Below are 27,560 nucleotides of genomic sequence, written 5' to 3'. Positions count from 1 at the left end.
CCTATGTGCTCTAGAAGACAGGTATGTAAATACAATGCGTTGTCATGACGGCAACACGGTATGGGGGCATGTGCGCTTGGGAGGTGTGTGAGGTACAGTGGGGAGAACAAGTATTTGATACACTGCCAATTTTGCAGGTTTTCCCACTTACAAATATAATTTTTTATCATAGGTACTCTACAACTGTGAGTGACGGAATCTAAAACAAAAATCCAGAAAATCACATTGTATGATTTGTAAGTAATTAATTTGCATTTTATTGCATGACATAAGTATTTGATACACCAGAAAAGCAGAACTTAATATTTGGTACAAAAACCTTTGTTTGCAATTACAGAGATCATACGTTAACTGTAGTTCTTGACCAGGTTTGCACACACTGCAGCAGGGCTTTTGGCCCACTCCTCCATACAGACCTTCTCCAGATCCTTCAGGTTTCGGGGCTGTCGCTAGGCAATACGGACTTTCAGCTCCCTCTGGCTAGGCCACTTCAGGACCTTGAGATGCTTCTTACGGAGCCACTCCTTAGTTGCCCTGGCTGTGTGTTTCGGGCCGTTGTCATGCTGGAAGACCCAGCCACGACCCATCTTCTATGGTCTTACTGAGGGAAGGAGGTTGTTGGCCAAGATCTCGCAATACATGGCCCCATCCATCCTCCCCTCAATACTGTGCAGTCGTCCTGCCCCCTTTGCAGAAAAGCATCCCCACAGAATGATGTTTCCACCTCCATGCTTCACGGTTGGGATGGTGTTCTTGGGATTGTACTCATCCTTCTTCCTCCAAACACGGCGAGTGGAGTTTAGACCAAAAAGCTCTATTTTTGTCTCATCAGACCACATGACCTTCACCCATTCCTCCTCTGGTTCATCCAGATGGTCATTAGCAAACTTCAGACGGACCAGGCCATGCGCTGGCTTGAGCAGGGGGACCTTTCGTGCGCTGCAGGATTTTAGTCCATGACGGCGTAGTGTGTTACTAATGGTTTTCTTTGAGACTGTGGTCCCAGCTCTCTTCAGGTCATTGACCAGGTCCTGCCATGTAGTTTTGTGCTGATCCCTCACCTTCCTCATGATCATTGATGCCCCACGAGTTGAGATTTTGCATGGAGCCCCAGACCGAGAGAGATAGACCGTCATCTTTAACTTCTTCCATTTTCTAATAATTGCACCAGCAGTTGTTGCCTTCTCACCAAGCTGCTTGCCTATTGTCCTGTAGCCCATCCCAGACTTGTGCAGGTCTACAATTTTATCCCTGATGTCCTTACACAGCTCTCTGATCCTGGCCATTGTGGAGAGGTTGGAGTCTATTTGATTGAGTGTGTGGACAGGTGTCTTTTATACAGGTAACGAGTTCAAACAGGTGCAGTTAATAAAAGTAATGAGTGGAGAGAAGGGGGGCTTCTTAAAGAAAAACTAACAGGTCTGTGAGAGCAGGTGATCAAATACTTATGTCATGCAATAAAATGCAAATTAATTAGTTAAAAATCATATAATGTAATTTTCTGGATTTTTTTTTAGATTGCATCTCTCACAGTTGAAGTGTACCTATGATAAAAATTACAGACCTCTACATGCTTTGTAAGTAGGGAAACCTGAAAAATCGGTAGTGTATCAAATACTTGTTCTCTCCAATGTATGATGTTCACACAGCTCTGTATGTCAATAGCCTATACGCTGTTAACTCCGAAGCAAACACTTGACCTCGAAACGCATCAAGGGCTTCTTTCCACACTTTATGTAAGTACATATCAACAAACATAGTTTGAGTGGAAGCGCGAGGTCATGGATGTGAGAAAACAAGCACAGGGCACCACAAATGTATCTATAAATGTCTATACCTGGGAGGAAAATGTCTTACCAGCAACACCAAGATCATTGGGCCCTGGTAGATGTAATCTGTGTACACTCCAGCCTTTTTCCCAAACCAGCACCTGCAATGGATAACACAGGGAGTTGAACCGGTCCCCCTGGCCAATGATAGGAGATAAACCCATACCATGAATGTCTGGGCAGGTTGAGTGGTACCGATACCCAACACTGGTGGCTGGAAATGGGCATAGACTTTAAAGACAGGGACGGGGAGGTCGAAAGGCTGTAAAAAATTTGTAATTCCTCATGTACGAGATCAGGTGGATTTCATGTTTGTTTCCTGAGGACAAGGAGGAGGGGGGAAAGAAGAAGAAAAACAAGAAAAAGACAAAGAAGGAAAACATAAAGGCAAAGAAGGAGGAGTTGGAGGAGTTGGAGGAGGAGAAAATCAATAAGAAAAACGAGAATGCTGAAAGAGGAGGAGGAGAAGTAGGAAAATAAAAAGGAGGAAAACAAGTTGGTAAACAAGATAAAACAAGTGAGAAGAAAAAAGATAAGGAGAAAAAAAGGGGGCAATGAAAGAGCACAAGATGAAGGAGAAAAATTAAATGGACAGGAATTAATACAAGATGAAAAAGAAGAAAATAAAAAAGGAGAATAACATTTAAAATACAGAAAAAGAACAAAGGGAAAACAAAATAAAAAATAAGAAGGAAAAAATGACAAAATTAAGAAAATAAGAAGGAAAAGGGGTTAAAAACATGAAAAAGATTATGAAAGAAAAGTACAAGGAAAATAGAATAGGAAATATGAACAAATTTAACGAATAGAAAGAAGAGGGATTAGAAAAGTATAGCACTACCCTATGGCAACAAAAACACCTAAACCAAAGACTGGCAAGCACATCCACATTGCTGTAAAAACAAAAGGATGATAAATGACAAGAAAATGCCCTCAGGGGCTGAGATGGTCCACATTAACTAATGCAACATGCAATTTGGTGGAGAGATCCAGTCATTCATTCTGTCTTCACCTTATTGGCATCAAAGAGAGAGAGGGACCAGAAAAGGAACGGTGAGAGATAAAGAGACAGAGAAAGAGAGATATTTGAAAAGAAAGACAGGGAAGGAGTGCACTGTGCAATAAAGCACTGTGCACCTGCTAAATAAGCTAAGATGAAAGCTCCTAGATTGTGCTAGTTTGGTTTTCACCCATATGAAAAAAACAAGCCAACCTGTTTGGTTCAGTGTGCACAGACCCTTTGTAAGTAGGAACTCATTTACATTTAGCTAATTTAGCAGACAACTATCTCGGGCAGGGCTACTTGATCCTGTTCCTGGAGAGCTACCCTGTAGGTTCTATCTCCGACTCTAATTTTGCACACCTGATTCTGACTATGAGCTGGGTGAAAAGCAGAGTCAGGTTAGTCACAACTGGGGTTGGAGAAAAAACCTACTGGATGGTGGATCTCCAGGACCAGGACAGAGCAGCCCTGATCTAGGGCAACTAACGGGAGCAATTAGGGTTAAACATCTTGCTCAAAGACCATTTGGTTACTGGTTGAAAACATTAAGTCCTAAGCTATTTGCACACCATTTTGATGCAGAGCAAACTGTGAGTCCCAGGTAAGATACTGATAAAACGGAGGTGCTGGAGCTTAACAGCTGATTGAGAGACTTTGAACTGAACTACACGTATTGTCTTACTGACACCTTCTGAGGTAAAAAGGTATTATCACATTGATTTGAAATGGGAATGTTATTGATTATTTGATTGGTTACAGCAACACGGGCCAGGTGCAGGGGAAAAGAGATTTCAGTGTGGGATTACGTCAGGGAGAATCATTACCACAGTGGCCGCGGGCAGACACTAACAACTTTGAATGAACAGCTTTGGAATGAGTATGAATCGATCATGTAACAACCTAGCAGAAAGCACTGTTAAGAAGTAGATTGGGCTAAATGGGCAGCATTCATCTCATCCCCTACAATTATGACGCTGATGCTCTGAGGGGAGGAAGACACAAAGAATCTGGATGCCTCATTTCAAACACACCTGGATACTACAGCGACATGAATAAAGACAGACAAGGAGTGAGAGAGGGAATGAGAAAAACTAAAGGGAAAAGCAATGCACTTACTTCTCGTTGTCGTAGTAAAGCTTCCCAACTGCCCATGCGATGATAATTGGAAGGGGAATACCTGTAAATAATCACACACACTCTCTAGAACAGTCGACCTCCTTGTGATTGGTCAAATGAACCAATTATCCGTTACACAAAGGCTACTCACACCAGCCGATGCAGATGAACATCCACTTGCGCAGCTTGTCCGTGGAGTAGGTGAGCACGATGGCCGTGTGCAGGTAGCAGCCCTCCCCGAACATCCAGAAGAAGTTTGTCACATGGAAGTAGTTATACGCTGCCGTGACCAGCCGACACCATAGCTTTTAGATGGAGGAAGGTAGGAAGGAAAGAAAAATCTGAGGGTGATTAAAAACAAGTAAAGGCGAAAGGTTTCCTATTCCTCAATCCTTGAGGGGTAGTTCCAATTTGAAATAAATAAAAGATCTTTAGTGCATGCGACACTGGAACCATACTCTGTGAATAATAAATAGGACGGTACTTTTAAAGAAAGCCCAGTAGGCCCTGGTGTGAAGTAATGTACTACATAGTGAACAGGGCGGCATTCGTTTAAGGACGTGTAACAAGATCTAGGAGGAGGTTTGAGTTGTCAAACTGTCACTAATGAGATCCAGACAGAACCCTCTGTTTGTCCTTTCATGGGGTGAGATGTCTATAAAAAAAAAATATGGGTCCTGGAATGTTTTGAGGCAGGACACCTAGTGGAAAACTCCAGTTAGCAGGAAATCTGTTTCCAGCGCACTGGGTAGATTTAGGCCCAGGGTTTTGATTCATTAAGGAGGGGCATCTCTCCTTCCAAGGGTTTGACTCATTAAGGAGGGGCATCTCTCCTTCCAAGGGTTTGACTCATTAAGGAGGGGCATCTCTCCTTCCAAGGGTTTTACTCATTAAGGAGGGGCATCTCTCCTTCCAAGGGTTTGACTCATTAAGGAGGGGCATCTCTCCTTCCAATGCGAACAGATTGACTGTGTAACATTGTTTCTAATGTAACTTTGTTTTGTTTAGACTCTGTCATGCTAATTATTAGGTAAAATGACTCCCTTTGAAATATTATTTATTTCTTAATATATGACTGTATGAATAAAGGTACATCCGAATTAATTAATCTTTCTAAGAGTGCCAGAGAAGTAAACTGTGACCAAGGTCTCTTTTACCACTGAGCCCTGTATTACAACAGTAAAACATACAAAATGGAAATAAAATATACATTAAGAAAATCACAACTGCCTGAGGGGACCGTTCCATTTCATGTTTTCTGTTTGTCCTGTTCTGGTTTCAGTTAATCGGTATATTCGTTTCACCTGTGTTTAGCCCCCACCTGTATCTGTTCTCCTCGTTTGTCTGTGTATTTAGTTCGGCCATTTTCCTCCCTGTTGCGGTTGGTCATTGTGCTTGTCTGCCTGTCATATTTTGTGTGCTCTTGTACATTATTAAAAGGAAACTCAAACTTCTGCGCCTGTCTCTGTCTCCATTTATGAAGTGTGACAGGCTTCATGACCCCCCTGATATTAGCAAGCATATCAGGGGGGTTGGAACCCTCCTGTTATTCCCCCCCCCATTTACAATACAAACCTACGCTGTTGATCAGACCCTACAGATGCATCAGTGGAGCATTGACATTTCCAGTGGTGGCATGTGGTCGGACACACAGGGTTTAGGCTAGGTAGGAAATTGACTACATTGAATATAGGATTGATGTTTTTCAGTTCCTTCAATTGCATGGAGTGGAGCTGAATTCGATTGGTTACAATATCCTCAGTGCTGTAACTATGGTAATTTTGAAAACAGAAGCAAGTGTCATTGGACAGTCCCAATGAAAAAAGCTTTCTCAATAAGACTGAGTGATCTACTGTATTGAATGCCTTTGACAGGTCAACAAACAGAGCAACACAGCTTAATTAAGGCTTTGATAACATAATTTACAAGTATAATAAATTATATTGCGGTCACCATGCAATTTGTACGCGAACAATTCTGCAAGGAAAGATTTGCTAATATTGCACAGTTCAGGTAAAGTTAGCTGAGAAAGAGACAAATGGCTGTAATTCAAGCAAAAGTTGGTTCCACCAAATACTACCCCAGAAGGAATTATTTAGATTTTGTTATCACAAGTTTTTGATTAATTCCAAATAGTTAACAAATTAACGTAACAAATGAATTGAATATATAAAGAGAGTATTACAATTACTGTACAAATATCAAAGCTTAAAGTACTCAGGAGATTTGAGGTGATTGCAAGAGCAGAGAAGCATGCAGATTTCAGGAGGAAAATGCAAGCCCTGTTTTCCACCTTCACTCTGGTTATATCCTAAACTCAAGTAGTCAGGGTTGGTTAGCTGACCTAAGGAAAACAAAACCAGTCCTGTAGAATAGACCCCTTATCAATCAGTGATACATTCCGATCCTGGGGCTCTTCCTATGACACAGGGGTGTTATCTCAAGGATCAAGCAAGCTAAGCAATTAAAAGCAACCCTTTTGTCCCAGTATTCCCACCTTACAGAAACATCTGTTAACCATAAATATTCCAGTGACTACCTACTAGGACAGAATACAACAACCCAGAAAACATTTCTACACTAACTAAGAAAGAATCATTTAACTGGTAACTAAATAGTGGACTTCAAAATTGTCAGTTCCTTCACTTGGATATTGCGGGCTACTGTGTGTAAATAGTCTGATTTTATGTGTTTTCATTTCAGGATGTAAGGCAAATAAGGTGAACATTTTAGTAAGGTTGGTGACTTTCTATACCCATAGTACAGGATTGCTAGTGGAGTTCATATTTCTTAAGCTACTTGTGTGACTCAACTGTAAGCGGACAAGATTACTTACTACAATACCCCTTTGTTTAAGCAAGCGTGTAGTAATACGATAGTCAGATATAATACTACTGATACCAAAGGTTGAGTTGAGGTAATTATTTCTTTAAAATAAGGTTATATCATTTACCTAATCCCTCTCCCCTCTAAGGCAGCGATAAAGCAATGGGACTGGAAGTTAGTCAGTGTGGCAACCTTAGCTGAGTTGGTTTGGCCAGCCACTTCCTTCAGGCTGCCTTGTAGTGTTGAGATCAAGTCCAGGCACCCAAGTGAGCTTCCAAAAAGAATCAAAATTGTCAGTAAATTTGTACTCCAAAAATCAAACTGTCTGTATTCATACTGTAGCTAGAGGATGGATGTGGTTATGAGTATATATTTGTCTTTGTTGAGTATCAAGTCCTCACATTAACTAGTTAGAGCCATGTACTTTAACTGCAATCATACCAATAGCCTACAGAAACTGTTGACGGAGCATAACTTTACATTAGATTACTTTACTGATCAATTTGGTGAATTAAAGGCTTGGGTAATTTGTCATTGTTTTGGTAATCAGGGCCAGTATTGGAGAGTCATCTGTTAGCTCTAGTTGAAAGCTCACGACTCAATTACCTGCCTACTTCAACCTCCCAATGTCTTACGTTGGTTCATTTCTTTCCACCGCTTCACCACTCCACTCCTCCTTTGATCACAAACTTTGCCAGTCTGCTCTCAATCACAAGGAAGGAAATTCACATGACCTCATCATAGATGCTGACTGTAAAACTAATCTCATTGAAAACCACCTCCAGGCCTCTGATCACTATTTTGTCTCTTTCTCTGTCCTCTAATCCTACCCTATCAGCCAAGAGAGTGCATCCTTCATTCTCTCCCCTACTACTCTGTCCTCTAATCCTACCCTATCAGCCAAGAGAGTGCATCCTTCATTCTCTCCCCTACTACTCTGTCCTCTTCCATCTCGTCATCTCTCCAATCAGTTCGATCTGTTTCAGCTAAGCAAGTAACTCTGAAGTTTATTATTCTCATCATCCTTTCACTCTCTCCTTTTTTCTCCATCTGTCACTTTTTATCACTCAAAATGTCAACCTGGTGCTGTCTTCTCTCAAAATGTGTGTTTTCCATCCATGTTCAGCTGTCTCCATATAAGTTTTATAGACACTCCCAGACCTGTGGCAGCATCCTTTCTAATCTCGTGCTCCCAGCCCAGCTACCCATGTGGGATAGTGTTTGGAACTGTCGATCTGTTGTCAAAAAGGCTGAATTAATCTCGGTTTATGATGCCCTCCATGCTCATGTCTTTCTGGCCCTAACTGACACATGGATTACCCAAGAGAATACTACTACTCCAGCGGCTTCCTCTTCATCTGACTGAAGAGGTATTTTGCTCTAGTTCTAGCAGCTGAGCAAAACTGGAAGATAACAAAACTTCAGAATGAATGTCCTTCCAATCCCTACTAGCTTTCTTTTCCTCTCTGCTTTTAAAGCAAACAAGTTTATTTATATTAGCACAATTAATACAAAGAAGCAATTCTATGTGCTTTAGAAAGAAAGAGGAAAAAAATATACCATAGTATAAAAACAAACACTCAAAGGAAAACATAAAAATATTAGAAATTAAACAGAATAAAAACATAGAAATAGAATAAAACCGGTACAAAACAGGAATTTATAAAAGCTGTAAGGCTAAACCGTGCAGTTAAGGGCTCAGTCACAAGCACGTGTGTCATGGGATTGCGGAAGGAACCAGGCGCAGGCAGAAAGTGGTCGATTTCGACTTTTTAATAAACAAAATATCGAGCACAACCAAACAAGAAAGGAAAGGGGCTGACTTAAGCAGCAAAACAAATGTATACAACGGTTATAATGAAACTTACATCTAACGGCAACACACATGTCATCAAACAACAATGATCTACAAATGTGGGGAGCAGACGGGAAACATTTAAACACATACAAACGAGAAGATAGGGACCTGGTGTGCATGATTAAAGACATGTGACACAAAACAAGTTCGGGATGCGTTCATATGGGACAGGAACTGAAGATGCTCTGCTGCTCACCGTAACAGGACAGTACCCCCCCCAAAGCCCCGGCCACCAGACGGGCCAACACGAACCCTGGCCCAAGGGAGGGGGGGAGGGGCAGCACAGGACCCCCACCGGCACAAACCGGACGAGGGGGCAGAACAGCCGAGACAAACCAGGGCAGGAGAGGGCGCTGTGGCGGCCGGTACAGGAGAGGGCGCCGGGGTGGATGGCGGTGGCGACCAGACCCCGGCAACCACTCCTCCTCGGGCTCAGGCGACTCAGGCTGCTGCTTCTGGCAGGTAGGAGGCACGGGCTGCTGCTTCTGGCAGGTAGGAGCCACGGGACGAAGAGGGGCACCCACTCAGCCCCCCCTAAAAGTATTCTGGGGAGGCCTTTGTTCTGGGGAGAACCGCGGACCAGGCGTTGGGCACCTCGCCCTATATTGCGTTGCTGCCCCCTTCGGGTCGAGGAGAAAATGTCCTGGAACAGGGACTGGGGCAGGTCACGGAGCTGGAGCATGGGCGGCGGAAGGCCGGGGAACTGAATCAGGGGCGGTGGAAGGCTTCGGAGCTGGAACAGGGGCGGCGGAAGGCCATGGAGTAAGAAAGCAAAACGGAGTGCCGGGCACTACAGAATACTCAGGGTTTCAGGAGGTCACAAAACATAACAGGCACACAAGCCCAATGACCAACTGCGCAGGGAGAAAATGGCCGAACTAAATACACAGACAAACAAGGAGAACAGAAACAGGTTGGGGCTAAACACAGGTGAAATTAATATACAGATTAACTGAAACAAGAACAGGAAGGACCATATAAGGACAAGACAGGGACAAACAAAATACACGAAGTGGAACGGTCCCCTCAGGCAGGGACCGTTACATCTATGATCTACAGTGTCAAATGCAGTACTGAGATCTAATAAAACCAGAACTGTTATTTTATCGGAATCAGAATTCAGGTGTATATAATTAAAAACTTTTATCAGGGCCATTTCAGTACTGTGATTAGGTCGGAAGCCTGACTGAAATTTGTCTAAGAGACTGCTTGAGTTCACAAAATTGCTGAGTTGATTGAAGACAACCTTCTTAATGATCTTGGCTATAAAAGGAAGATTTGAACAGGTCTATAGTTGTTCAATATAGATGCATACAGTGTTCTCTTTTTTAATAGGGGCTTAACCCTTTGACGCGTACGATCATACCAATGTGATCAGGCTAGAGTGGTCCCTCAAGTGTACGATCACACTGGTGTGATTAGAATGTACTGTTAGAACCCACTATTAGAACGTCTAGGTAAGAGTGATACAACAATCACTGGATAGACCACCCTCTTATTTACTCACATTTAGCTCAAACAGTGTTTATAACTATGTCCTCATTGTAATTGTTTGAAGATCTACACTATGATATTAACGAGGAAGTAAGTGTTCAAACTGGGATAAGAAGGGTTACTTAGTAACCAACAGGCAGCCAACACTAGCAGTAATATTTTTCTAAAATAAACATAATATGTCTGGCACAAAAACGAAAGATATTAGCGACTAGAACATCTTAGAGCTGACAACCGGTCAAAATTATTGCGTAGAAGTTATGTTACCCGTTTGTGGGTGCTGCTATGTTTTTTATCAACCAAAGATTAAGAAAGGTGATAAGATGAGTAACTCTGAGACCGGATGGTCATTTACATTTGCTCGTCTTCCAGACAGATTTTTCCCTCCCCAATATATCACTGTAAACATAACTATACAATTTCCAAAATATAACACGCAATGTAAGCACTTGTGTTGATTAAAGACCAGGTTTCCCACTCTAAGTCAATTGTCAAATTTCCTGACTTTCACTGACTAAAAAGCTGAATTTCCATGACTTATAATGAACGGAAAAACAAGCAGCCTTTGTGTAGAGCACTGAGCAGACAAAAACCAGCCCACAGTACTTTAAACCCATCAATTTGTGAGCTATATTTACTAGTTCACAGATGTTTTCAGTACAAACCTAAGTTTTCACTGCGTAAACATACACTTATCAACCATAACATTATTACTACTGACAGGTGAAGTGAATAACACTGATAATCTCGTTATCATGGCACCTGTCTGTGGGTGGGATATATTAGGCAGCAAGTGAACAGTCTGTCCTCAAAGTTGATGTGTTAGAAGCAGGAAAAATTGGAAGCATAAGGCTCTGAGTGACTTTGACAAGGGCCAAATTGTGATGGCTAGATGACTGGGTCAGAGCATCTATAAAACTGCAGCCCTTGTGGGGTGTTCCTGGTCTGCAGTGGTCAGTAAAAGGAAAAGCGGTAAATCGGCGACAGGGTCATGGGCAGCCAAGGCCCATTGATGCATGAAGGGAACGAAGGCTGGCCCGAGTGTTCTGATCCAACAGACGAGCTACTGTAACTCAAATTGCTGAAAAGGTTAATGCTGGTACTGATAGAAAGGTGTCAGGACCCACAATGGATTGGAGTTTGTTGCGTATGTGCCTACAATGGACACGTGAGCATCAGAACTGGACCAATGGAAGAAGGTGGCCTGGTCTGATGAATCACGTTTTCTTTTACATCATATGGATGGCCAGCTGCGTGTGCGTCGCTTACCTGGAGAACACATGGCACCAGGATGCACTATGGGAAGAAGGCAAGCCGGCGGAGGTAGTGAGATACTTTGGGCAAAGGTTCTGCTGGGAAAACTTGGGTCCTGCCATTCATGTGGATGTTACTTTGACACGTACCACCTACCTGAACATTGTTGCAGACCATGTGCACCCTTTCAATGCAACAGTATTCCCTGATGATATTGGCATCTTTCAGCAGGATACTGCACACGGACCAGGAACACAACAACCAGTTTAAGGTCTTTACTTGGCCTCCAAATTCCCCATATCTCAATCCAACTGAGCATCTGTGGGATGTGCTGGACAAACAAGTCCAATCCATGGAGGCCCCAAATAAAAATGTTCTTGTTTGCCTTTGTTAGGAGATACAGGAGACCGCATATCTTAACTGAAGTGATTGCCAGATAACGATCGGGGATAAATGGATGCCGAAAAAATACCTGACAGAGTATGTGAGCGGAGAGCTGATAGAAATCCTGCTCATCACTCTCAAGCGAAGGTTATGCTCTGCTCCACTGCTCTACGTCTTTCCCATCGCTTTGCTCAAAACCGCTATTCACTCAAGGAAAAATGATTGCCACTACAAATTTGCTCCATTCATTCATGTTTAGTCAAATCTTTCAATTTTGTGATTACATATGTCGAGTATTCGTTTTTTTATTTAACAAAGCCATACAGTATTTTAATGAATTCTAGCTTGTTTTTTTAACAACATGAAAGGATGAGGATACAGTATAAGTAATCATCATTTTAAATTGTCTACAGATCTGTCTATCAGTATTTTAGCCAAAAAGTTTAAACCCTAACAAGTAGCACTATATTATTTGTTTATTATTAATTTTATACGACAAAGAAATAGTAAAGCGTTTTCGATACACTATCGGCTGCCATGAAAATCAGATGCTCAACATTTTAAACAACATTTTGCCTATTGAATGTATAAAATGAAAAAGTACATTTACTCGCTTTGAATTCAATTAAATTGAAACGAAAAAAGCCGAAAAAAGCACACAGCCAAAAAGCAACAAACAATATATTTTATCAATGTGCAACATGTCAAGAAATTTAAAATCTTATGGGTTCAAATATTAAGCGCTCAGCATTTAACTAGTGTATACATTGCGTATATTGGCTGTAAAAACGAAAATCTGAAATTAAATAAAACGTTTTGTTAAATGTCTATATAGTAACTTTGAAAACACTTTTAGAAAGACGAGTTTGGCTAGAGTCTGCGGCTTCAGGATGATGTAATGGTGCATGATGCAGTTCTTATCCTTTTTGTACTTCTTTACCGCTGCATATCCTTTTTGTACTTTTTTACCGCTGCAACCACCTCTCCTTTTGTGTCCAGTGAAGGACCGTTTCATCTCTGTAAAGTACCAGCCGTCACATTTGTCTCTAAACTGTTTACGCACCTGATCATCTCTTATCACCCACTCGGTTTTAAATCTACAATCCAAGACAGCAGCTGGGACAAGTTGCTTGTCATAAAAGTACTGCGTGTAACGAGTGGAAACCTTCTCTTATAGTGTGGTTTTTAGTAATATTGTAGCTAATTAACAGATAATACAACTACTACCATATTTAATATATTCTATAGGTGTGTTAAGAAATGATCATATCAAAACTTTCAAATATTGTAAAAGTCGGACTGGTACCGTCGGGCATGACATTTCAGTAACTCGAAATTCCAAGTCTCTTCCTCTAACTCCAGAAAACTATTTTCTACCTTCACCTCAATCATTAACCCTCCTCCTCTACATCCATCTTGCCGTCTACAGACAGCTTTGCTAACCAAACTTGGCAATGTACAAACTGTGCAGCTATTTATGGCTGGCCCTCAACATCATGCCCTCTCAGGCACTGCACTTCCTACCCTGATTCCTTCTCCAGACCATCTCTGGAGACCTCCTGTTTTTTACCAACCTGGTCAACTCATCCTTGAGCATTGGCTGTATCCCAGGGGATTTCAAGATCTGCCTAGATCCTACTATCCACCCTCTTGGATGTGCATCTTGGCAAGAACCTAGACAACACGCAGTCATTCTCTGCTACCATCAAAGCAGTGACTCCTTCCTGCAGGTTCATGCTCTACAACAAGTAGGACCTTACTTCAAAGAGGAAGCAGCACTGGTAATTATCCAGGCCCTCTCTCATGGTAGGGTTCCCCTCATGTGCCACTCTCTACCCATTTTGGAAAACCAACTTTTCATGGAATATCTAAAACAGTTCCACTACCATTTTCCTTTTTAAACTTTGCTCATTATGTTCATTATTTGAATTATCATCTTTACAACACATACTTTTGCTGATTAGTCAATTAATTGGAATGAACTCAATACTAAGCCATCTGGTTCACCTGGCTTTCTTAAAATGTATGTACTTACTCTAAGTCACTCTGGATAAGAGGGTCTGCTAAATGACTGAAATGTAAAATGTAAATCACCCCGCTCTCTCTAGATAAAATCTTGCCTGACAACCATCCTCATCAACACCATCCCATCCTCCCCTGGTCCGTTCCTCTCTCACTTCACACAAACTCCTCCCTGGCCACTGGCTACATCCCCTCTAATTTAATGATATCCAGATCCTCCTAGATCTGCCTGCTGCCTTAAACACAGTTAACAATCAGATCTTCCTCTCTGCTCTCTTCGCACTGAAGCTCTGCACACTCTTGGATCCTGCTTGGCAGATTGCTTCTACCAGGTGACATTGTCAGCAGGGTGGGAATTTCACGACGGCCAAGACGGCCATGGCTGTCCTTGCCCCTCATGAAAATCATTGCATGCCCTATGGCCACCATGGCCTTTGTGGCCCTGTTAATGTCAAAGGTAGCTGAGGTAAGCTCCAAATCCATGTATTTCACTCAATGGCCTTTGTGTCCTAAAGTTTTTTGTGACATCGAAGGCCAAATGCCTTTGCCCCTAAAATGATGAAATTCCAAGTCTGCATGACAGGATCTGTGTCTACTTGGTGAGCTCTCACTACCTCTTTCCACCAGGGCTTGTTTCTAGGCCATCTTCTCATCTCTCTATAGACCAAGTCACTGGGCTCCGTTAACACTAGAAAGGCCAGGCCTTTCAAACCAACAGTATGAGCCAGAGCCGAACGTTGTTTCATGTCATTAGCATTACAAATTGCTCCTATTAGCAAACACAATCTTCTCCACAGCATCACCATCCAGTCAGAGCATCAGTTAATCCACTGAGTCATCATCAAACTATATAGAATAGTCAAAAAAAATATTGAATTACAGAATTTGTTTGTTTTAAATTTAAACACAAGAAGCTGAATCTCCTATTGAAAAACGATAACGTGTCATGCATATGTTGAATTGTCAAGTAGCCTATATCGTTTGTATTATGTTTCAATAACAGCCTAATTAAATTGTTAAATGGTCATGGACATCTTGTATTTCATTTGAAAGTGAATTCAAATTGAACCAAGACTATCATTCATCTGGGAGTATTGCACATTCATCCATTGACGTCATGCATTCAGTGAGGGGTGATTAGCGCCTGTGTACCAACGCTAAGTGTCGTGGGCTGTAGGGAAAAACTGGTAAATCTTCTAAAGCCTTTAAATAGTTTTTCATTTGTGAAAAACTATGTAATATACGCCTATTTAGGAAAATTCCTGGAAGAAATAAGGTGTAGTTTTCAAAATGACAGTTTTATTTTTTTAATTACAAACTCCAACACCAATTCCCGTAGGCATTTGGCAGTGCTATTGTTAAACCCTCACATCCTTATCATCTGTTATATGCTACACAGATGACACTACACTATTGTTCTCATTTACCATTTTTGAAATCTCTGCGTACCACGCCATCATCTGACTCAATGTTGGCCCACCACCTTAAGCTCAACAACAAGACGAAATAGCTTTTCCTTTGGGGGAAAGTCTGTCCATTTACATTTATTCATTACATTTACATAATTTAGCAGATCATTTTTCATCCTGGTAAATGCTGGGAATTAACCATGAAGTAGCAAGCACCACACTTCACCAATTGAGCAATGCAAGACCAATCACAACTGACAGACTACTGACAATTGACAGTGCAAGAAAAATCCAAGCACTCATCTCACATGTAGAATTATGCTACTCACTGTTGGTTGGGTTCCATGCTTGTCGCATTAAATCCCTGCCTTTTCCGGAATGTCACAGCCCACCTTCCAAAGTTTTCAGATGTCACTCATTCGTTGTCACACTTCACTGGCTTCCAGTCAAAGCTGCCAACCAACTTTCAGGATATGATCAAGCCCATCCCTGCCCAAGCTCTTAGTTCTGCCACAAAAGTTCTAGTCTCTTGGAGGTCCCACCCCTGTGGGTGTGTAGCATTCCCTCAGCCCAGTGAAAGCTCTTCTACAACTTGGGACAGCAATGGTGAAACCAGCTTGCCCTTTTAGTAGCTGAGGTTAAGAGTGTCTGATGGATGACTTAAATTGTATTCTTTCTTGCAAAAAATAAAATGTATTACCTCATTTCGCATGGCACATCTTATTACACAAAAGCCACTCCGGGGAGTTACTTATGATTGAGATAATTGGGGAGTGTTACATTTGGCACTGCAACACCAGACACTCCTACCCTACCTTGAATTAGAAAATTGTCTCAGCTGAGATTGTATTTTGGGCCGGTGAGTTGAGGCTCGACTGGGGCCAACGCAGCATGAGTATTACTCATTAGTCTGCAGTAGATGTCTGCAGTGAAGATTAGTGACAAGGGATCTGTCAGTCCTTATCTCTAATATCTCTTTCAAGATGTAGCAGGAATCTGAGTCATTGAGTGATGCCCAAAGTTCAGTAGACGTGGGAAGGTGCTCTTGTTTGGAGTTAGTTCAAAAGCAGCAAAGTGTAACTCTGAAAGCCTCTGAAAAGGGTTTAAACATGAATGAAAAGTCTAACAAATGTAGGACTGGAGGCTTAGACAATAAACTCTAGCTGTCATGCAGGATGTCAGCAACCTTGAATAACAGCCACTAGGATTCATTCCAAATAAAAGATGCTACTACCACCTTTTCTCAACACAACAAGGACATTTCAGCCTTTGTTCAGGTTGTTTTCCTGAAGAACAAACTCCAATTGAACTTTTTGTCAATTGTGTATTGAATTGTATAAGGTAAAATCTAACCTGAGTGTTGAAGTAAATGTCACCAAAATTCTTCACTTTTCAATGTTGATTTCCACCTGTGGACCTTGGGACGAATAATGGACTGAGTGGAAAACATCTATTGAATGTAAAACTGTTACTGACTCATGACATTAAGTCAATCCTGCTTGTCTTACTAAACACCAACTCCTCTTACCCAACACTCTCTAACTAAAACCTCACACCCCATACTCTCTAACTAAATCCTCACACCCCATATTCTCTAACTAAAACCTCACACCCCATACTCTCTAACTAAAACCTCTCTTACCCAAAACTCTCTAACTAAAATCTCACACCCCATACTCTCTAACTAAAACCTCACTCCCCTCGCTCTTTGACTAAAACCTCACATCCCATACTCTCTAACTACGTAGAGAATGTAACTAACGTTTTGCCTCTACCTAAAACTTCCTAAAGCAATAAATATCAAGATTTATGATCGACAGTGGAAAAAACAGCAATCGACTCTGGATATTGGCTTAAGTACTTAAATTTACCTTAACCAATTCAATCCACTATGCCGTCTCTGTACAGTAAGTCATATAGAGGCAGACGTCTAAATTGGATTTGAAGTTAATTCACAACTCCATTTTTTGTGAGATCAATGAAGTTGGTCTGTTGTGGACTGCCAGTGAGATCAGGGAAGTGGGTCTGTGGTAGACTGCCAGTGAGATCAGTGAAGTGGGTCTGTGGTAGACTGCCAATGAGATCAGTGAAGTGGGTCTGTGGTAGACTGTGAGGTTCACCAGCTAAGATTGACAGAGAATACTGTACATTCTTATTAACCGTAATGACTAGAGGAGTAATATAGTTGAATACCTTGCTCAGGGACAGAATTGTAGATTTCTTTTCACCAAGCTCTGGGATTTGGTCTGGGCACTTTTTGTTACCTGGGCAGATTCCCTACATGCAAAGCTATCTTACGCCCACAAATACCAGAATATTACTATATAATAATATTCATACATTATCAAACTTCTAAAGCATTTTCAATATAATCTCAAAACGCTTTAAGAGCACAAAAAAATTAAATAAAAATGGTTGTGGATTTGATGCCCAAATGGGGCCAGTACAAAAATGTACTGTATGCACTTACTACTACTGCACGTTGCTCTGGATTACAGTTTCTGCTTGATAAAGTAAATGTACATAAATACTGCATAACCCTCTGAAGATGGATCGGGTCACAACTTGAGTAGAGGGAGGAACATAATGTTAATGTAGTTGGCAAGTCTGGAAACGAAAAGCCACTAGCCTTCTCTTCCCTACCCTGTGGCACCTGCTTGGGTGATGTCCCAGCAGTTTTGGGCCCCACAAAGATAACAGCCAGTTGTCCTCAATGCCAGTCCTCTTCACCAGCATTGCTGCGATTGCTCTTTCTTCAGTTCCTCTCATAATGTCCTCAGTCTCAAAAGATCAGTAGCTAGCAGCCAAGCTAAACAAACTTCTGCAGCTGTGTCCAGATGTATTTTTCAAAGAAAAACAGACAGAAAGCAACCTATAACTATTCCAGGCAAAATGTATTAACCTATCAGTCAATCTACATAGATGTTGTTAAAAAATATCAGACATATGCGATACAAGTAAATGTTATCCAACTGAAATAGTTGATCAGAACTACAGGAAACTATAGAACAACTGTAAATTATAGCACATACAAAAATTCCTAAAATGTCATACTTTCTACCATATTTCCTGTAAAATGTGGTTGAAAGGAAGAAAAACCTTCACAATGAGAAAAGAAACATCCATCAGAATGTAATTAACATTGTGCCTCAACCTAAAACTTCCTAAAGCAATCAATGTCTAGATTTATGACCAGACAACCTTTGACCTGTTCTGCTTATTTGTTATTCACTGTCCCCTGGGGTGAATATGGCACAAACAATGACCCACATGATGGGTTACAAAATTGCAACTTAAATAAGAGCTATTAAACATAGAGATGCCAAGAGGGCATCCCTACAGTCCGGCCCTGACATATGGTAGTTATAATAGTCTTCCATCACAAAGAAAAAAAATTTTATGAAATGAACCACCAATCCCAAAAAGACCCTCTCAGTGCTAATGGCTGACCTGAGTCATACTGCATCTCAGAGTGGAAGAATGGGTGGACCAGAAGGGCTGAATGACAGGGTGGCTTTGAATGCTCATTTTGTCTTATTGGCTATTGACAGGGTGGTGGTGGTGTACTCATTCATTTCTGGGAGCTGGGGGAGCTGGAGGGGATGTGGTAATTAGGAAAGCAGTGGCAGAGGCGATGAGGGATGAGGTAAGGGATGAGGCGAGGGATAATGTGAGGGATGTTTGCACAGCTGAGAACTTTTGCATAAACTGAGGGGCAATTAACAGTGAACTAGAATGACATGAAGGTAATCCGCAATTGTCTAGTTTTGAATTTTGTTTGTAATCAGTGCGTATAGGAACACGTGCGTGTGTCTGCCAGTCAGCCAGAAGGGAGAGTGAAAGTCAGAGAAGGAGAGAGTGGGTTTCTGATTGTGTGCTTGTGTGCATGTGCATGTGTGTGTCTGTCCGTGCGTGTGTGTGTGTGAGTGTGCGTGCTTGTAACTCACCACGTTACTCTCGTGCACCTCAGGGTTCATGGTGAGCTGGACGACGAACCAAGTGGCATTGCGCAGGATGAAGGCCGTGATCAGGTTCCAGTGGATGATGTTCCTCAGGCAGCGGATACTCCTGGTGACACAGGACAGAGGGGAGGACTTGGTAAGCCACGGTGCCCTCTGTTATACTGCAGGGAGCCACATGTTATGTGTGTGTATGTCTGGTGTGTGTGTATGTATTCTACAACTCTACACACACATACTACCTCAAGCAGATGTTGTATTGCTTTCCGTGTTTCTTTTCCTAAACCCTCAATCCCACTTCCACAGGCTGATCCCTCCGCCTCACAATAATCTCCCGGACAATCAGTCTTTCCCCCAGACCTTGATAGCAACAGCAGCCCAGCGTGTTCTCAATGGGAAGGGCTAATGGAACTAGACGAGTTAATACAGGGTTCAATAGCTCAGTTAAAGTTTTACTTTTCAGAGTGAATAAACACAGCAGAAGTTGGTTTAGGCCAGACGGAACCATGTGTGAGTAAACCTTTTTACTGACATTTTAGCAGGAAACTGAAAGGGATATTTTGCATTTGTACGATATTGAAATTATATAGCCTAAGGAGGTCTACTAATACACCATGACTAAGGTCATGACTAATGTCTGGATCCAGTTTTTAGATAAGGTGTCTTGGCAACGTCTTGCCAAGACACCTGAATCGATTAAAACACAGTGAGACTGAGTGAATGCCGAAGCACAAATTTTTGCAGGAAATAGCCCTTCGGGCCTGTATCACCACGCATTAAATACACAGACTATGAAAACAGTCACAGCAGAGTATGTAAACGGTGCCTCATCATTGTACACTCACCATTTAAGTTCTAATCATTAGCAAAGGAAAAAAAACAAATTAATATTACAGACCACAGCCTCCCTGAGAGATCCCTGCTATCTCTAGTTCTCTGTCTCCAAAACTAATACACACATATCTCAGATGTTTTTCCCTGTACCAGTGGCTGAATTCAGCCAATCAGCATTCAGGGCTAGATCCACCCAGTTTAACATGATGTGTACAGCACTTACAGTTTTACCATGCATCAACAAGAAAACGAAAAAGGAAAAGAAAATAGGAAAAAGACATGGACAGAACTTCTCCCATTTCCCACAAAATGTTTTACAGGGGATTACATCATGCGTTAATAAAAAAAAAAACTTATTTAAGTGTGGCTGCAAATTATTCTAATAAAATCCTGAAGTGTAACAGGTCTTACTAGGTACAGTAAGTGCTTTGTGATTATACAAGAGAACAGAGCACACAAACACACACACAAACAAACACACTCACAGACACTACCAGGCTGTTGTAGCGACACCTCCATCCATTCAGTTCTCAAAGTGCCAAAGCCGCAGCCTTTTAAACATTGAAAAAGGTATATACCAAAGACGGTTTGGAAAAAAGCCAATGCAGACAATGTCCCCTACCATTCCCTCGCTACATATCCACCTCTGAGAAGTAGCTGCCCTTTACTAAAACTCAGTTTCTTCCACCTTCACTCACCCTCACCTCGTTCCACCTGGCTCCTTCATCTCCACCCAGTGTCATTTCATTCCTGACCTATTTTCTTCTCCGTGCCTAAATGCACTTTCTTCTTCACTTCTTTGTTTCTCCTCCCCCTTTTTTATACCACTAATCTCTCTCCTTTCTCTTTGTCTTTCTACCTCTTCTCCTTACTATTTGTCAGGCCTGACTAAATTACGATAGGCGGCCTGGAGTGGACCCATATTTCCTCGTCCTGAGACTTCTCGTGCAATTATGCCTGACACGATATCGTCGGACAAAACCAGTTGAAAGGATGGAGTCGTGGGCTGCTGGCTCGGATCCCAACAGACATTCAACCACTCGAATCTATAAATGTTTCATCCAAGAAAAGAGTCGGGGCAGAGAGCCAGAATGGGGATTGGAAATGGCCTCCTATAACCTTCATCGTGGCTTCATCAGCCCGATCAAATAGGGAACATTTGGTGTGATTTTGGACATAGTCAAAGAACTATGAATATGGTCTTCTTCGGTGGACCTTTTGGGTGAGTATGGTATCTCCTGGTGGGTGTTACGACATAAATAAGTGTGTTATGTTGCAACTGAGCAGACATTTCAGCAGTCCAGGGTCAGACCCGTCAAATCCTATTATATTAACAGCTTCTTGAAAACTCAGTACATACACCCCAGTAACTCCATATTACATGTTTGGTGTCTCACAGAAAATGTCACTTTTAATCTGAAATCAAAACACTGAAGGCTACATTATGGACTTGTGAAGTATCTTGGCACGGACACACCCACACACACACACACACACACATAAGTAACCTTGTGCATATTTGTGAAACTGGAGGAGTTGATATTGCTTGCTGAGTTCAAAGTTCTGACAGATGAAAATGTTGCTGACCATGGCAATAATTCTAAATAGTGTTGTAGCAGTGTGTACTGCAAGGGCTGTGGCTTCTGTAGAACAATGGAAATGGTGCTTTATGAGTGACTGTATGGCGCTTTATGATTGACCTCAAACCGGCGGTCATTAATGATGCTTTTTGACCACCGGCTCGCAGAATAATATATAATGTTATCTGTTACCAACTAAAATATTGTAATCGGATTACAGACACTTTTGAAAAAATGTAAGTTACTTTGACTTTGAGTAAGTTATGTTACGGATTACAAAGTAAACAAAAGTTACATAACTGTTGTAGACAGGTAACTTGTAACTGTAACGGATTACATAAAAAAAGTAACCCACCCAACCCTGCAACATTCCTTCTGTGGCCTCCAATTACTTTTAAACTCTAGCAAAAACTAAATGTACGCTCTTCAATCGATCACACCAGCCCAACAAGTATAACCACACTCGACGGTTCTTTACTTGAATACATAGGTTCTGTACTTGAATACAACTACAAATACTTAGGGGTCTTCACTTTCCTTCCAGACCCACATCAACCAGCTCCACTCCAAAATTAAATCCAGGATTGGCTTCCTATTCCGTAATAAAGCCTCCTTCACTCTTCCTGCCAAGCATGCCGTTGTGAAAATGACCATCCTCCCTATACTAGACTTCGGTGATGATCTGCATCAAATTCCATCCTTAGAAAATTAGATGTTGTGTACCACAGTGCCATCCGTTTTGTCACCAATGCTCCATATAACACTCATCACTGCAACCTCTATAGTCTAATCGGATGGACTTCACTACACACCTGGCGACAATCACACTGGTATCACCTCATTTACAAGTGTCTACTAGGCAAAAACCCACCTTACCTAAAATCATTCATCTCCAGAGCTACACCCTCCCTTAATCTGCGTTCAAGTAGGTACAATGGGGAGAGTATTTGATACACTGACGATTTTGCAGGTTTTCCTACTTACAAAGCATATAGAGGTCTGACATTTTTATCATAGGTAGACTTCAACTGTGGGAGACGGAAACTAGAACAAAAATCCTGAAAATCACATCGTATGATTTTTAAATAATTAATTTGCATTTTATTGCATAACATAAGGATTTGATCACCTACCAACCAGTAAGAATTCCGTCTCTCACAGACCTGTACATTTTTCTTTAAGAAGCCCTCCTGTTCTCCACTAATTACCTGTAATAACGGCACCTGTTTGAACTTGTTACCTGTATAAAAGACACCTGTCCACATACTCAATCAAACAGACCCCAACCTCTCCACAATGGCCAAGACCAGAGAGCTGTGTAAGGACATCAGGCATAAAATTGTAGACCTGCACATGGCTGGGATGGGCTACAGGACAATTGGCAAGCAGCTTGGTGAGAAGACAACAACTGTTGGCGCAATAATTAGAAAATGGAAGAAGTTCAAGATGACGGTCAATCTCCCTTGGTCTGAGGCACCATGCAAGATCTCACCTCGTGGGGCATCAATGATCATGAAGAAGGTGAGGGATCAGCCCAGAACTTCATGGCAGGACCTGGTCAATGACCTGAAGAGAGCTGGGACCACAGTCTCAAAAAAAACCATTAGTAACACACTACGCCTTTATGGATATAAATACTGCAGCGCACGCAAGGTCCCCCTGCTCAAACCAGCGCATGTCTGAAGTTTGCCAATGACCCTCTGGATGACCCATAGGAGGAATGGGAGAAGGTCATGTGGTCTGATGAGACAAAAATTGAGCTTTTTGGTCTAAACTCCACTCGCCGTTTTTGGAGGAAGAAGAAGGATGAGTACAACCCCAAGAACACCATCCCAACCGTGAAGCATGGAGAGGACAGGATGACTGCACTCTATTGAGGGAAGGATGGATGGGGCCATGTATCGCGAGATCTTGGCCAACAACCTCCTTCCCTCAGTAAGAGCATTGAAGATGGGTTGTGGCTGGGTCTTCCAGCTTGACAACGACCCGAAACACACAGCCAGGGCAACTAAGGAGTGGCTCCGTAAGAAACATCTCAAGGTCCTGGAGTGGCCTAGCCAGTCTCCAGACCTGAACCCAATAGAACATTTTTGGAGGGAGCTGAAAGTCCGTATTGCCCAGCGAAAGCCCTGAAACCTGAAGGATCTGGAGAAGGTCTGTATGGAGGAGTGGGCCAAAATCCCTGCTGCAGTGTGTGAAAACCTGGTCAAGAACTACAGGAAACGTATGATCTCTGTAATTGCAAACAAAGATTTCTGCACCAAATATTAAGTTCTGCTTTTCTGATGTATCAAATACTGATGTCATGCAATAAAATGCAAATTAATTACTTAAAAATCATACAGTGGGATTTTCTGGATTTATCTCTTAGATTCCATCACTCACAGTTGAAATTACAGACTTCTACATGCTTTTTTAAGTGGGAAAACCTACAAAATCGGCAGTGTATCAAATACCTGTTTTCTCCACTGTGTATCTCTCTGATTGCCTCAAAAGCCTGCAGCTCCTTCGGCCGCCTTTCCTTCCAGTTCTCTGTGCTAATGATTGGAAGGCACTGCAGAAATCATTGAAGCTTGAATCTATTATCCCTTTAACTACCTTCAAAGATCTATTATCAAATAAAATCTATTGACAGACCATTATCCATGCTGACTATATCTGCTCTATTCGGCCGTTAGCGCATTTTGCACACTCAACCGCACAGCTGTCTCTGTAATCTTTGCACTAGTTTTATTTTTGCACTGCCACTTTGTACTACCATAAATCTACCTCTCTCTCTCCCAGACCCTATGTCACATTGACTGTATAGTATATTGCCATGCCATTATACTTACCAAATATCTACCTCCTATATGTTGACATGTGTTGCACTTACTGTACAAACCCTTCATTTGTTTATTTTGATGTTGTGTATTCATTTGTAACTCTGGCCAGGTCGATGTTTCAAATGAGAAACTGTTCTCAACGTGCTTACCTGGTTAAATAAAGGTTAAATAAAAAAAAAAATGTGTTAACAAGTGCAGAGCCTGGGATGGACGATTTGTTCCATCTGTCCACAGAAAAGTGTCTCCACGGTATTGTTTATGAACATTAATGTACGGCGAACTGCAGGATTCAGAGGGGTAAATTATGATTTTAGAGGCATCAAATTGGTTTTCTGATTTATTTTCCTCTGCAGAGCTGTGAGTGTAAAAAAGTAAATAAAATCTCCCTGAGGAGGATTGCAGAGCAAGGCTTAGTGATGTGCACAGCTGTGTGAGTGCAAAAGGCAGGCCTCAAGACAATCGACATAGTCCTTTTTGATTAACAGTAAGGCATTTCAAAAGCAACTTCAACTTTCAGAAAGAGAAAAGTGGGCAATGTTTCATAACCAGAAGCAGAAGGTACAGTTAGTGAATGAGGATGGTTAGATGAAGAGATGGAACATTACAAAAAATGGGAGCATTAACACAGGAACAAAATATGCCATTCTCTTCTCAGGATAAAAAACATATTTGCAGTGTTTCTTGAATGTCAGCCTGCCTACTGAATGGCTTGTTTACTGAAAACAATTATATACTCTGATGCGCCACAACATTATGACCACTCACAGGTAAAGCAAATAATCTTAAACATCTCCTAACGAGGGAACATGTCAAGGTCTGGGTAGATTAGATGGTAAACAAACAATCAGTTCTCATATTCAACATGTTGGATGCAGGAGAAATGGGCAGGAGTAAAAACCTGAGCAATTCTGACGAGGGTCAAATTGTTATGGCCAGATGACTGGGTATCTATTGACACTGGCCCAAGGAGGGACAAACCTCAAACCGGTGACAGGGTGTTGGGCGCCCAAGGCTCATCGATGGGCGTGGGCAATGAAGGCTATTCTGTCTGGTTTTAACTGACATAAGGTCTACTGTGACACAAGTCACAGAAAAGGTAAATGCTGGTTAAAGGAAGAATGTGTCACAACACACACAGCCCTCTGCTGTGTATGGGGTCAGATCTAGAATTTAGAGCAGTGGAAGAAGGTCGCCTGGTCGGATAAGTCCTGTTTTATTTTACATCACGTGGATGGCTGAGTAAGTGTGTGCCGTTTACCTAGGGAAGTGATGGCACCAGGACGCACTTTGGGTAGACGACAAGGAGAGCGATGCTGTATTGGGGTGCAATGTTCTGCTGGGAAACCTGGGCATTCATGTGGACGTCAATTTGACACCTATCATCATTCCTAAACAATGTTGCCAACCAGGTACAAACATTCATGGCAGCGGTATTCCCTGATGGCTGTGGCCTCTTTCAGCAAGATAATGCGCCCTGCCACACACATTGTTCAGGAATGGTTTGAGGAACATGGTGAAGAGTATGAGGAACACGATTGAGCATCTGTGGGATGTGCTGGACCCACAAGTTTGATCCACAGTGGCTCCACCACACATGTTACAGGACTTGAAGGTTCTGCTGTTAATGTCTTGGTGCCAGATACCACAGGACAACTTCGGGAGTGTTGTGGAGTCTATGCCTCGTTGGGTTTTGCCAACACACGGTGGACCAACAGCATATTAGGCAGGTGGTCATGTTTTGGCTCATCAGTGTATATACATATTCAAAAGGTTGTGGTCACTTACAAATGTCCTTGTTTTCCATGAAAGTTTACACTACCGTTCAAAGGTTTGGGGTCACTCAGAAATGAGCAAACACAACGTGCCATTGGAAAACAAGAATGATGGTTGCTGATAATGGGCCTCTGTACACCTATGTACAGTGGGAAGAACAAGTATTCAACACACTGCCGATTTTGCAGGTTTTCCCACTTACAAAGCATGTGGATGTCTGTAATTCTATTATAGGTACTCTTCAACTGTGAGTGATGGAATCCAAAACAAACCTACAGACCTTCTACAAATCCTTCAGGTTTCGGGCAAAACGGACTTTCAGCTCCCTCCAAAGATTTCTATTGGATTCAGGTCTGGGGACTGGCTAGGCCACTTCAGGACCTTGAGATGCTTCTTACGGAGCCACTCCTTAGTTGCCCTGGCTGTGTGTTTCAGGTCGTTGTCATGCTGGAAGACCCAGCCATGACCCATCTTCAATGCTCTTACTGAGGGAATGAGGTTGTTGGCCAAGATCTCGCAATACATCCATCCATCCTCCCCTCAATACCGTGCAGTCGTCCTTCCCCCTTTGCAGAAAAGCATCCCCAAAGAATTATGTTTCCACCTCCATGCTTCATGGTTGGGATGGTGTTCTTGGGATTGTACTCATCCTTCTTCTTCCTCCAAACACGGCGAGTGGAGTTTAGATCAAAAAGCTTCTATTTTTGTCTCATCAGACCACATGACCTTCACCCATTCCTCCTCTGGATCATCCAGATGGTCATTGGCAAACTTCAGACGGGCTTGGACATGCGCTGGCTTGAGCAGGGGGACCTTGCGTGTGCTGCAGAATTTGAATCCATGACGGCATAGTGTGTTACTAATGGTTTTCTTTGAGACTGTGGTCCCAGGTCTCTTCAGGTCATTGACCAGGTCCTGCCATGCAGTTCTGGGCTGATTCCTCATCTTCCTCATGATCATTGATGCCCCATGAGGTGAGATCTTGCATGGAGCCCCAGACTGAGGGAGATTGACTGTCATCTTGAACTTCTTCCATTTTCTAATAATTGTGCCAACAGTTGTTGTCTTCTCACCAAGTTGCTTGCCTATTGTCCTGTAGCCCATCCCAGCCGTGTGCAGGTCTACAATTTTAACTGTATATATTCCATGAAGAATCAGCTGTTTCCAGCTACAATAGTCATGTACAACATTAGCAGTGTCTACAATGTATTTCTGATACATTTTATGTTATTATAATGTTCAAAATATGTGACTCTAAACTTTTGAATGGTAGTTTAAATATACAGCTCCAGATATTTTTTCTGATGCTATATGTAGGTTGTCAGCAAGTGCTGAATACATCCTTCCTTTCAAATAGCAAAATATAAACATTACTCCCAAAAACATGTGGGTAC

The 27,560-nt window shown here is 42.0% G+C and overlaps 1 protein-coding gene across 6 annotated transcripts in view; it reads right to left on the bottom strand.

Annotated features, from left to right (window-relative positions):
* Positions 1 to 27,560, bottom strand: part of crhr1 (corticotropin releasing hormone receptor 1) — a 175,832-nt gene that overhangs the window by 15,588 nt on the left and 132,684 nt on the right. For all 6 annotated transcript variants that reach the window (XM_020051070.2, XM_034295105.1, XM_034295108.1 and 3 more), the window contains 4 exons: positions 19,143 to 19,263; positions 4,100 to 4,253; positions 3,949 to 4,009; positions 1,858 to 1,930 (listed from right to left, as the gene is read on the bottom strand). In XM_020051070.2, coding sequence (XP_019906629.1) covers positions 1,858 to 1,930; positions 3,949 to 4,009; positions 4,100 to 4,253; positions 19,143 to 19,263 — 409 coding nt within the window. The remainder of the gene's footprint in view (positions 1 to 1,857; positions 1,931 to 3,948; positions 4,010 to 4,099; positions 4,254 to 19,142; positions 19,264 to 27,560) is intronic.

This window comes from Esox lucius, chromosome 11 (genome assembly GCF_011004845.1).
Source record: "Esox lucius isolate fEsoLuc1 chromosome 11, fEsoLuc1.pri, whole genome shotgun sequence".
In the NCBI taxonomy this organism is placed as follows: Eukaryota; Metazoa; Chordata; class Actinopteri; order Esociformes; family Esocidae; genus Esox; species Esox lucius.
Note: the sequence above shows the minus strand (reverse complement) of the source record. Positions and strands in the feature narration are given on the sequence as shown.